This window comes from Miscanthus floridulus, chromosome 4 (assembly GCF_019320115.1).
Source record: "Miscanthus floridulus cultivar M001 chromosome 4, ASM1932011v1, whole genome shotgun sequence".
NCBI classification, from domain to species: domain Eukaryota; kingdom Viridiplantae; phylum Streptophyta; class Magnoliopsida; order Poales; family Poaceae; genus Miscanthus; species Miscanthus floridulus.
This window is the reverse complement of record NC_089583.1, coordinates 43,427,289-43,440,190: the sequence shown is the minus strand read 5'-3', so window position 1 is coordinate 43,440,190 and position 12,902 is coordinate 43,427,289. Positions and strand designations below refer to the sequence as shown.

General features: G+C 42.6%; 1 protein-coding gene and 2 long non-coding RNA genes across 15 annotated transcripts; 1 reads left to right on the top strand and 2 right to left on the bottom strand.

The window, feature by feature from the left end:
• The first annotated feature begins 734 nt into the window (after window positions 1-734).
• Window positions 735-6,228, top strand: LOC136549647 (flocculation protein FLO11-like). 13 transcript variants are annotated; one of them, XM_066541018.1, is made up of 13 exons: window positions 739-1,226; window positions 1,888-1,940; window positions 2,035-2,240; window positions 2,599-2,800; window positions 2,897-2,989; window positions 3,097-3,237; window positions 3,350-3,385; window positions 3,474-3,593; window positions 3,672-3,763; window positions 3,917-3,967; window positions 4,148-4,253; window positions 4,378-5,479; window positions 5,600-6,228. In XM_066541018.1, exons 4-11 carry the CDS (start codon window positions 2,602-2,604, stop codon window positions 4,154-4,156), a joined length of 741 nt encoding a protein of 246 aa, XP_066397115.1. In that variant the 5' UTR covers window positions 739-1,226; window positions 1,888-1,940; window positions 2,035-2,240; window positions 2,599-2,601; the 3' UTR covers window positions 4,157-4,253; window positions 4,378-5,479; window positions 5,600-6,228. The 13 variants fall into 13 exon arrangements, with proteins under 13 accessions (XP_066397119.1, XP_066397110.1, XP_066397112.1 ...); XM_066541017.1 differs by having other exon boundaries at window positions 4,148-4,257; XM_066541020.1 differs by having other exon boundaries at window positions 5,439-5,479; window positions 5,600-6,224.
• Window positions 6,229-6,540: 312 nt separating this feature from the next.
• Window positions 6,541-9,280, bottom strand: LOC136551431 (uncharacterized). The gene is made up of 3 exons (XR_010782558.1): window positions 8,920-9,280; window positions 7,388-7,645; window positions 6,541-7,273 (listed from the first exon to the last, which is right to left on the bottom strand). It is a non-coding gene; the product is annotated as an uncharacterized lncRNA (long non-coding RNA).
• A 455-nt stretch (window positions 9,281-9,735) lies between these two features.
• LOC136551429 (uncharacterized) lies at window positions 9,736-10,102 on the bottom strand. The gene is made up of 3 exons (XR_010782557.1): window positions 10,056-10,102; window positions 9,877-9,969; window positions 9,736-9,784 (listed from the first exon to the last, which is right to left on the bottom strand). It is a non-coding gene; the product is annotated as an uncharacterized lncRNA (long non-coding RNA).
• Between the last annotated feature and the right edge of the window lie 2,800 nt (window positions 10,103-12,902).

Sequence of the window (12,902 nt, the reverse complement as noted above, 5' to 3'; positions counted from 1 at the left end):
CAACGGCACAACATATGATTGAGTGGTACGCGCTGGTTGGATGCGTAGGTAACTGCCGGATTACTCCGTATAGTATGGTGTTTTGACATGAAAAAGTAGGTATTAGGATTAGAAAGTTTTATTTTGTTAGCCTTGGTTTATATCTATAATACATCATCAATTGTAAGAAAAATAGGTGTTCTATTATTATTGATGCATGCAAATTTTGTACAATAGATTAAATATGACCTATTGAAATGATCATGGCACTGGTACAGAAAACGTTTTCACATGCGGTGGTAGAGGCATTTATACAGGCGGCCAAGTCCACCATCTGTACTAGGGGTCAGTACTAATCGGCCCACAGTACAGGCGGCGGGCTGTGAGCCGCCTGTGAAAAAAGGGTTTTCACAGGCGGCTCACTTTGTCAACCGCCTGTGTAAATAGTTATTTACACAGGCGGCTCACTTTGTCAGCCGCCTATGAAAACCCATTTTTCACAGGCGGCTGACTCTGTGTGCCGCCTGTGTAATTATTTTTTTTATTTCAAATTTTAATATTTGCCTCCACACTGTACTATATTTGTCACATATATATATATATATATATATATATATATATATATATATATATATATATATATATATATATATATAGTATTACTATATGGTACCTGGGTACCAAATAGCTATTCAGTACCCAGCACCACCACCGTACATGCTATCAGGCCTACCCTTTCGTTCAGCCTCCCAGGCCCGGCCCAGCCTTTTTTTTCCCTTGCCGAGCTCCTGGCCAGCCGCCCACGTTATTTTGCAGTTGTTTCCAATCCGCATCTGAACCGAGCTCCTGGCCAGCCGCCCACGTTTTTGCAGTTGTTTCCAATCCGCATCTGAACTGAGCTCCTGGCCAGCCGCCCACGTTTTTGCAGTCACCGGCGCTGCCCCCGCCCCTCGCCTCACCGGTTCGGTGTTTCGGATTTCGGCGGCGGCAGCTCTCAGCGCCAGCTCCTCCTCCAGCATCTTCTCGCCATCGCCCTCGCCCGCGAGCGGATCAGGCGTCGCGGCGAGGCGGACCGCGGACGTGGCCCCGAAGGAGCAGGAGGTGTCTTGCCCTTCCGGCGACGATCGCTGCTGCTGGCAACAACCATCGCGTCAGTTGCACTCGCGCTTCCGCTCTACCTCGTCCTCGTCCTACCCGAGGCTACGCCTGCGCAGTCCTACGCCGCCGACCCGGACACCGTCGTCGAGGTGAGCGGCCTCGCCTTTGCACCTCCTCATCTGTGTTTTAATTTTTGTGTTTGTGCGGGATTTGGAAGTGTTGCGCGTTTCGGATTGGGGAACGGTGGACTTCGTGCTTAACTGATTTCCTCACCACCGTCGTGCTTAGTAAATTGGACGGGTGATATGACTGTTTAGCCCATTTGTGGATAGATAACCTATGGGTCAGTGATCAAGTTGACGCATGAGAGGACCAAGTTTTTGCTGCATTCACGATGTGCCCTATGGATTTTCCAGCAGCCAGCAGTCGGTCACCAGCTTCCCCAATGTCGACGACGCCATTAGCTATTGGGATGTTTGTCTCCTACTATTGACTCATCAAATCAATATGATCATTTGCATACCAGCTGGAGCCTTATTAAATCCGTTCTTTTTCTGCAAGAGAGCAGCAGCTCCATTGCATTCAAATTCTAGCATTCATGTTATATAGAGTTTTTTCATCACTTAGCCACGGCCAGCTGTGGCTCTTTCAGCTCTCTGTATGGTAGAATGCTTTTGTGCACTTGACACATGTGTTGACTTATTATGTATTATTTATGCTTGTTCATAAATTTGCTCAGTCTATTGAACTAAAAGATTTGATCTTGCAAATTTCATCTGGCTAATTACAATGTTTTTTTTGCAACAAAAGATTCGTGGCTTGAAATGTGATTTGTGGCTTCAATAGGTTCCTATACACGCAAGGTATCTTTGTTTCTTGGTTTCTAGTACATGTTAATAGCATGCCCTTTAACTATGACATTTAATTTTTCTCCCAACATGATTTTTCTATATTAAGTTTCAGCTCCCTCTCCCGTCCACTCGGTCTCCTTCCCTCCCTCTGTCGGCACCGCCCGTCGCTCCCTCTCCGTACCACCGCTGCTGCACCGCTGGCCATCTATCCGCCGTGCCTCCCGCCACGCCGCCCCACAGCGCTGTGCCACCGAACACACACGTTGATTGCCGAGCTTGCATCATTTTGGATGGAGCCGCCCGGTCCCTCAGGTTTCCTTTACCCTCCTTATTCATGCATCTCGCTTTGATGCCCCATTAAGGTATTGTCAAATTTGCTTGACTATTTAGATTCCCTGATATGGTTACTGTTTGTTAAAGAATGATTAATGTGTTTCCATTTCATTTTTTATTTTCCTTTTTATTTTAGTTTTGGTAAGCATTATGCAGATATAATTCTTGAACATCCTGTTGAACTTCACTAATTCATTATGCGATGATCTAATTGGTTTCTTACAACCATACACATTGATTCAGCTTTGCATTGTGTTTTTTAGATCATACACGTATGTTTTTACTTATGGCGTGATTATAGTTTCATAAATCAATTCTATTTATTCTGCATTTGCAGAGGATGCCCATTGAGAATTCTATTGCAAACATTGTGAGAGCCCAGTTTCGGTTAGCTGATCAATGTCGTCCATTCATTCATGAACTCGTGGCATCACAAACCCGGGACACCAACATTCCAGGTGACACTTCTAGGACAATGCATACACGCAACGATCATGGTACCCGTCCATCAGCCCATTGTACCCCGCCTTCAATGCCAGGCAAACTCTTGCTTTAGTTGATAGATTTGTTATCTCACCCTGTGTCTTATTGCTACGTATCAAATATAGTCACACAATTTTTCCATTTATGCCCAGGTCATGAGATTTATTCTCATGGTAGCTTTGTTTCTGCTGGTACTTTACTTTGGAGTCAGATTGATGAACAATCACCCGTTCGCAACACTCCAGGTATTGTCTACTTCCCCGATTGCATGCTTTTTTATCTCCATTCTTTGCTATTTCTATTTGTTTTGTTATGTCATTTTCGTTATGTTTCATGTCTTCTACATTTGTAGGTCCTAGTTCATTTAACCCCACTTCACCGACAGGCCCATTTGGCTCCCCTGTTCATTGTGTAGTTTCACCCCCTCACATTTCTGAGGACTTACCTCGTCCATCAACTGCACCGTTGCGCACCTCTTCAAAAGATGTTTCTGGTGCACCCCTCATAGTTTGTTTTTCCTCATATTTTCGACTATTGTTCCATTGTGCTAACTGTTCCACTTTTTTACTATCCTTTATTATGATTTCTCTTGACTGATACTTCAGTTTTCTCACATGCTCCTAACTCTTTTCCCACCTCAGGTATGTCCACGGCCTCCTTTTCATGTTTACAATTTAGTTCTTACAGCAAACTGAAATTATATATTTTATTTCTTTTTCGTCCACACAGGTTCCTTCATTGTCACAAATGATCCTACTGTTCATCCTAACAGTCCAGTTCACACTCCGATTATGGCTCCAGTTCGAAGCACCACCTCGGAAGACGGCAGCCCAACACCTTCTCCACACGGTTACCATGCTTTTCTTTTTGTTTCATAGTTTTTCCCTCAATTTTATGTCTGCTATTTTTCATCCTATGTACTTTCAGCCTATGGGTTCGATTATTCCCCACTTTTTCTGTCAACAATGGACCAATCAGGCCATCAACAATCATCGTCTATTGTGACCAGCCGTACAGATGTTAGTCCGTCTAACGTTATTCCAAAACTCATTCCACCCTTATTTTTAAATTAACAACTAAATTACATTTATACAGCATCTATCATTTCCTTAGTTTCAATATTCCTGAGGTGGCATCTGTTTCTAATTTCCTGATTTTTCTCTTATTGGTAGACTGAGTTGGTACAAAATGATCCTCCTTTACATAGAGGCCGAATTATTCATGTAAGTGCACCTATCTGTTAATTCAATAACATTAGTTTTGTATACATGCTTGTGTTTTTGGCACCATCTTGTATGCTGCTAGATAACATTGTGGTGTTCTTTTGACAATTGCATGTCTGAGCACCTGATGCTCATATGCTCTTGAATCCCAAAACTGATAATTGTTGTTTAAAATTACAGGTTTATTAGCTATTTGGCAGTTGAATCTTACTCAAATTGGTGTATGTTGAATTATTGAATTATATGAAGGCCCTGCTAGCTTGCTATGGTCGACCGCTTTTTAGTAGTAGGTACCATATTCATTCGGCACCAGATCATAGCTTTTGACTGTTGCCACTCATGCATTTACTTCTATCTGCTTATGGCTATTGCAAGTGTAGTATCTCTCACAAACTGAAACAATTTATCAGACTGCTAGCTTCTAGTGGCACCAAGCAACAATGGATCATGGATAGTACTTTCAGCTGCACAAGTAATACATCAACTAATAATGTCTGGAGCTGAAATAATGACACCATCAAAGAAGTTGACACTCCATCAAAGAAGTTGCAGCAACTTCTACTGTTATTAACTGTTGTCATCCCCAGAACATGGGCAGCACAACATTGCTTTAGGAAACCTATACCTTGCACACACTGCCCACAATTCCCACTACACTCTCGCTGCCTTTCTTCCTGACTGAGCACATGGAGTCTCCACTCTGCTATCAGTTATCACCGTCTTGTGTAACACCTGACAGAGCACCTCTCAACCAAGTTGAAAGACGGCCATGGTGTAGGCTGTAACTCAGCATCACAACTCTTCGACCTTAGTTCGTCAGGTGTCGGCCATGGTTGGTTTTGTTTGACTCCCTGCACCCATGATGGCCACAAGGACATGCCACTAGATTCAAAGATAATACATTACCACCCAGCCCTAGCTCATTTAGGACTATGCAGGATAGAATATGATTGGGCATTATCAGCATAACAGATAGCATATGCTTCTTGCTGCATCCACTGAAATTTAGGAAAACAAAAAGGCCACTGAAAAGCTGGGGAAAAATTGCATCAAGAGTGAACAATTGGCCCTTATCCTGAATTAAAACTAGAAAATGATCCATATTAGCACCTGAAATCTCATGCATAAGGATTGGCCACATGAAGATTTGCACCATGCTTCCGCTACTCTGCCTGGACAGTACAAGTGGACAAGGCCATGGAGACTTGTACTGCACAGCAACCCAACCTACATAGAATGGCGACCAGAAACCAACACAAAGCTGTGTGGAGGCCCCAAGCATAGTATTCACTGAGAGTGATGTCTTCCCGTGCACAGGGGCTGCATAACCACATAAAAATGTCAAAGGGATCACCTTGGATCTCAAACAACATAAATGGCGACCATGGCGCCTTGCCAACCATTTGGTCTTGTTCATGCCTTTTTATAAACACTCTGTAACGTCTTGTTCGCACTCGCGCTGCTTCCACAGGCCCATGGAAGGAAATGATGGATTTATACAAAGATGGAAAGGTGTGTTGTTTAATTGAATAATATATTTTTGTATGGTGCAATTTGTCTCATTTAATTTAGCTTTGGCGAGGATCATGGTAAATTGGGTATTGTCAACTTTGATCTGTTTAATACATGCAGGATTTGGAATTACCATTACAAATGAAACGTAGACCAGCATGGTTTGAGAAGATGCAAGCAGCAGCAGCATATGGGACTTCGACACTCAGCAGGGAAGAAAAAGAAGATATGGCTGCAAGGTTTCCCACCGATGAGGAGCAGTACGATGAGACGCATTGGTACAATCGGGCTTGGCATGATGTATGGGATGAAGACGTGTGGGGCTTGTGCGCTATATGCGGATTTCAACACCATGATCCAAAAAATTGTCCATCTCCATTGAAGATGCGGCAGGAGCTAGATGGAACGTTGGATGAGAAGTGGAAATAAGCGTGTCATTGTGTTGCTTTGAATTTAGTTGCATAATTAAATGAGAACAACTGGAAGGTTGTTGATGACTTTCATTTTTTTGAAATGAAAATGCATATTATGAAATTGTGTTTCAAATAACAAAGAAATTTCGTCTCTAATGTGAGTAAGTGGATTGAAAATGTATATGGGTGTCATGATGAAAGTGTTGATGAAGCTGGCCTAGTTTAAAACTTAGGCACAATATGAACAATAACAATTTTCTATTAAATCATTCTGGTAACTTGACAGTATATATTTGATCCATGTAATGTCGGTTGCATAGAAACGACTTGTCTATTCTTATGACATGAGGTGTTGTACACATGAAGATATGAAGATTTTTTGAATTACATTTTTGTATGTTGGGTTATTCGTGAGTTGATGCATGTATGGAAGCGCATGTATGCATGTGCAAAAAAGTTGCCGGTTTCATATTCCCAGTTCAGTTGAGCTCCAGGCTTGTACTCCAGCTTTTAATCAGACGAATCTATAAACTACTTGACGCCTACACTGGTCATGCGGAGTGGGGTGTGCGGAGGCCACATGTTGCGCACGATCATGGCTACAAGCTTGTTATGTACTTGGCGTAGTTAGCGGCACCAAAAAAAAAGACATGATAAAAATGAATGGTTGCATGAACTGTTACATTCGGAACAATATAAGTGCATCAAAACATACAAAAATGACTAAATTCATGTGCTCCTCTTTACAAATAATGAAAAAAAATTCTATTGCCCAAGACAAGAATGATAACATTTGATGGTAGTGTGGAACCAACGTGAGCATGGTAAACAAACAAACAATTCACTACTCAGCTTATTTTAATATAATGCATAAATCAATAATGCTAAACAACAAATGAACTAGAACAACAACTTCTTCTTGGCTTTAGGTTTAGATGTGTCGTCGTTTTCATGTGACTCATTGTTAGGCTCTTTGCGAACTGGACCCTTAACTTCATTTGAGCCTTGTCCTTCATCTTCGGTGCCAGAGATGGTTCCTTTCTTTTTCAGTCAAAAGGCACCAGAAACATAGTAGCCAACAGATACTGTGCTGGAAAATGATTTTTGAAGTACAACTGAACTGTCTATATTGCTATTATGGATTCTTGTTCACTGACAGAAAAGGGAAGAGCGCTCTGGCTGCAAGAAGCCTAGAACAGAAACTTTTAGCATTACTCGCGGTACATATAACCTGAACTGAAGTTATCTGCTGAAGACAATGACGGAGCATAGTAACACAAGGAAACACTTGAAGTGGGTCCCAGATTAGCCTACTTTGGAAAAAAAAAGTGTAACATTCAACTGAGAAGAAGGATTGGACAGCAATGAAAATTACTGCAGACTGAAATACAGAGCAAAATAGTGGAGAGAAAAATTCAGAGGGAGCACAACTGAAGACTGAAAATATTCAGACTGAAAATTGAAACAATAAAATACTGAAATCTGAAACACTAACCCTCGGTTTGGCAGCATGCTTGCGGTGTGCGGTTTCCTTCGGTGCTTCTTTCACTTGAACCATTCCCCTGGATTCCTTGATAGACAAAGTTGCAGCATGGAGTGTCAACCTGTTGCATCCCTATATTGCATCTTGTCACCTCTTCAACAGCGACACCCTCTTCGTTCATCTCTGCAACACATCTATTCTTTCCTACTTCATCAAATTGCAGCCTTCTCGTTGCCATCCTTATTCACTGATCAACAAATGTTTAGGGCCCTTCAAGACAATTGTACATATTTATCATCATTACTCAATGTCAAACATTTTGGAAACAAAAACTCTCGAAGCCTACACCTCTCCTTTCCTTGTCTCAATCTCTTATATTTTTCTTTCCTTATGCAATTCATTATTTTTTTTGCCTATTGATGCATGCAGATTCATAAATTTCTTTCATAATAATCTGATTGTTTCTATAAATCTAATCTTCCATCTCTCTTTCCCATGTTGCTTTCTTTGCTCCTACCTCCAGCTTCAATTGGGTTGATTGGGATCAGTTGTCATTTCAGACATGGCACGTGTATGTACAGAGCAGAAACTAATCTCCACAAATTAGTCAACAATCAGTCTCATTGAATGAACTGGTTCAACAATCTATAAGAGTGCATCCATAAATTGGGGACGCAATCAACAGGAAAAGAATTGATAAGAGCCTGTCCCATTCACTGAACATGTAATTCATTTTTCATACCACAATCTAATCCCCAAAACAAATTTATGATCATGTAGGTTATTATGGACCAGAAATTGTACAGGATGCACTCCTATTGAATGAGCCGGTTCATTCAATCCTATTGAATTGATGGACGCTTTTTGCGACAGTGACATTCAGAAAAACCAAACTGGACTTGCAATCACTTTCAAAGCTTGCCCATACATGTTGAACAGAGAAGAACCAAGGACTAAGGTTTCCAGCAGTGATTTACCCTACCCCAAAAGTAAATATAAAGTGTCAATAACAATCAACTGTGATTACCCTCCCCTGACTTTACTACCCTGCAAGTGCCCCTCACCTAAGATTTATCAGTATGACTCCATGGTGGCATTTAGTATCGGAAAGGTGCTTTCTTTCCCTTAAGCAACTTAATGGTATGACAGCGACTGACAAAAAATATCAGGACAAAAGTTTGACCTCATAGCTGATCCAAGGAAACTGGTGAATCAATCCGTATATATAGAGTGACAAATTTAGTCACTGGAAATCAATCAAAAGCACATCAAGTTGCAAGATATGAATGAATGAGAAGCGAAATCCTCAGGTCAACTGCTACAGCCAAGATTCTACAGTGCAATATTAGGCCCCAAAGCAAAGGTAGCACAGATTATTCATGCATCGAATGAATCTCGCACAAATCAAGAACGTATATGCTACTACATAGTGATAACATACAGGATCGTGTAAGGCAAAAAGGAAACCAGGATGGAGAGATGAAGCAAATGAACGCAGCAGCAGGGCAGCTACAGGATAAACAGAGAGAAGGTCATGGTCTGACCTCGCTGTCCGATGGTGAGGGCACCGGGCGCTGGCCAACGGGGGGTGCCGGCCGCCGGGCGCGCGCAGGGCCGGAGGGGACGGCAGCGGTGGCGGCGTCGGGCTTCCGGGGCGGTGGCGGCGTCGGGCTTCCGCAGCGGCTCGGGAGGCCAGCAGGGTCGCGGGTATGGCGCGCGTGAGGCCGGCGAGCGCACGGCGAGGGCTCCCGCTCGTTCGTCAGGCCAGGGCGGCCGCAACCGCACGGCGAACGCTGCTGCGACCGCAAGGCGAGCGCACTGTGGTCTCGGTCGTTTAACCGGGAAATTGACTTTGCTCGGAGTAGCAACCGCACGCACGGTGGTGTTTTTTCGGAAGAAGGTGCGCGCGGCTGAATCCAATTTTTTTTTTTTGGATGAAGTAGGCTGGGTACCAAATAACTCAATAGTACCCGGGTACTAAATAGGGTTGGCCTATATATATATATATATATATATATATATATATATATATATATATATATATATATATATATATATATATATATAAGATATGCAAACATGAACCATAAAATTGCATCATACATACAACACATATAAATATTACAGATGTGTACACATGAAATCAAACATCAAGCATAAAATTACATATAATACACGTCATTTCATGTTATGAGTTCAACCATTTGGTGTTTACATGTCATTTCGTTTCAAGTTTAGACCTGCTAGGTCTGTCAGCGCTCTAAATCTTTCACTTGCTAAATCACCGGCTTCATCAAAATATGATCCGATACTTGGAATTATTTCTCTCATAATAAAACCGCACAAGTCTGCTACTATATCTTCCATAGTTTTTGGAGTGAATGGCACGTCCTTTCCTTTGCTTCTCGGCTGGAAACAAAGTTTAAAAGCATCATTGACACATGTCCAATATTAATATTTCCAACTTTAATGAGAAAACTTCATACATAGATATTTTTTACCATATTTTTGTCCCTGACGTATCGTCCCCGCTGCCTTATGAACTCACACACATAGTATCCACAGTAGACCGATCCAGGTGGTTGCTTGTGGCACTATGTAATTAATGAGCAAAAGATTAAACTAAAATTGTCATGCCTTGTGTATTATTTATATGATGATATGTGTTCGGACAACTTACCGGATAATGGTGTTGTATCGTCAATGGCACACTAGGATCTGAGCGGGCGACGTCGACCGGTCCTTTTTGCTTCTTATAAAACCGCCATGCCCTGTAGATATCGAATATAAAACACTATAGTTATTTAGAAACTCTAATTCATATAAGTACGGATGTGGTTGCATGTTGGCTCACCTTTCTAAATGAATCAGGAATGTTTGATACGACTGAGGAGGATAATGTAAGGAGTCTAGGACAAGCACCTTCCCTTCGAATGGATAAATATAAAAAACAATCCAATGGTCACTGCATGAATAAACGAGTGAGCGACACATGTACTTAGGGTTAACACGATAATTTGAAGTACGTATACGAGGTCACGCTTACCCAAAGTTGTAGGGTGCCAATATAAAATCCCTGTACTTATATCTCAGCATTGCTCTACCGAGATAGAGGGCATATTTGTCCTCGTATTTTCGTTGCAATTCCTTTACAGCTTCTGCAACTTGTTCTGGTGTTTTGTCCTTCTCTATCTTTGCTCTATCTTCATTTGTAAGTACAAATTTGTGCATATTTTCTTGTAACCTGATTGGACTTAGGTAACCGACCATCGATCCTGTAGTTAACGATCTTTGCTCGTGGTCTTGCAAACTACATACAACATCCACATATTAGAGTTTATCACATTCCAAATTTAATAATAACAATGTGTGTGCATGAGTGATACTTACAGGCACCAGATTGTAATGAGTTGGACGTCAAGTTTCCTATAGTTCAACAGCAGGTGCATGTCCTTGAAGGTAACAAATGCCCTGCTTTTATCCTTGCCAGTAGCAAACACGTCTGCTGGTATGTCAACACTAACTGCATGCAGGCCAGCATTCACTGCTCTCATGTACCAGTCATGAAACCTTTTTATCGTCCATGGACCCTTTTCAAGCACCGTCCATTGCAGCATAGGCCTTCCGGGCACATAGTTACTGGGGACATTGACATAATCATCAACCGTTGGCTTTCTTATATCCTTAAGGGTCAATGGTGTATTTGATGGCGGTTCGACATGTACATTGCCACTTGGGGCTTCCTTTGTTGGTGGTACAGCTTCAGTTGCTTGGCCGGTGGCTTCCTTATTCTGTGACGGTTCGAGCTCAACGACTCGTGCCGTCCGCTGCTTTCCAAGCCCTTTCAGAAATAGAACTGTGCCTGCTGCTTTCCCCTTTTTTGGCTCATAGGGAGAAACCAATTTTGGAATTGGAAATTTCTTTGCCGTCCGCTCTCAGTGTTTGCCTTCCGAGCGCGAAGCCAATTCGCACTTCGTTCTGGCACTATATCTGTCAATGCCAACTTGCCCTCTCTCCTCTTTGCTTCGTCTTCTGCCCTCCATTTAGGAATCTTGGTCTTGTAACCGCCAGTGCCGAGGTGGTGGTGGTACTTGTTCTTCTTCGCAAGTCTTGAGGCGGCTTGGCTCTTAGCCTTGGAGTCGTCGGAGTTTTTTATGACACTAAAATGTGCCCACTGTTCTGCTGTGATAGGGTACCGCTTTGTTGGGTCCCGCCCCTTCTGCAGCCACTTTTTATTCATATCGTGCCTATAGCGCCGGAATGATATTGCTAACTGCTTCATGACATGACCCTTGACCAAACCTTCTGTTCCCTCCAGGAAAATAAACTTAGTGCACAATCGAGTCCAACAATTCTTCCTCTTTCCTTCAGGCACCATACTCCAATCACTCCAGGTGATATCAAATTCTTCCTTTACTAACCATCCAATGGCGGCCCTAAATTTGGGTAGCGCCTCTAGAGGTGCTAAGGGCTCTCCGCTCGGGCTAATCTCTGTAATCCTATAAACTTCTTCTGGAAATCTATTCCTTCCTCTATCTCCTCGTGCCCGATCACTCTTTTTCTTTGTACTTCTTTGCTTGGAGGATGTCCCGGTCGTTTGAGGCGCCGTGTCCTTATGAACATCTTGTGACTCTACCTCCATTTCAGCAACAACTTGAGAGAACACCTCCTGTCAATTCAATTGTTAGGTACATACATACACATGCATTATTCTCTCGTATAGACAATCTATGAGCATATATACCTCATCATCATTTGGCTCATCTTCAGGCTTGTAATTAGGGTCACGTTCCAACTCAAGACGGGCCTTCTTAGCTCTAGGAGATTCACGTGGTGATACGCTTGGGCTCCTATAAGGTTCGGATCCAGAGGAGTCAGATCCCCGTGTACCTATCTGGGCATCGGCCTGCTCAGCATTTGATGGAGTACTCATATGCATGAAATATAAGTATAACCACGGAATATAAGTATAAACATGGAATACAAGTATTAACATGGATTACATAGCCTAATCAATTAGCGAACCTATTATTAACAAACCTAATTAACTAACACTAATTTGCAAACCCTAAATAATGAATATTAAATAGGAAACCCTATTTAACAAACTAATTATTATTTCACAAACCCTAATTATGCATGAAATATAAGTATTAACATGGAAAAAACATAGCTAAATTATGGAAAAAACCCTAACAAAAAACATAGTAAGCCCTAACAAAAAAAAATTAGCTAATTACTAACAAAATTACCTAACAAACACTAATAAAACATTACTAATTAATTAAAAAAAAAGGCAAGGCGGCCTGCCAGGCCCAGCAGGCCCAGCAAGGGCCTGCCAGGCCCAGCAGGCAACGTCGCCGGCGCTCGGAGGGGCGCGCGCGGCGGCGCACATGGCAGCCGCCGCCGCACCGATCGGAGCCGCCTCGGAGCGGAGCTCGGCGGTGGCGGGTGTGCACGGCCTACCTCTCGGCGTTTCGGCGAGGTCGCGGCGGCGGCGCGTAGGCGAATTCCCGGCGCGGCGCAG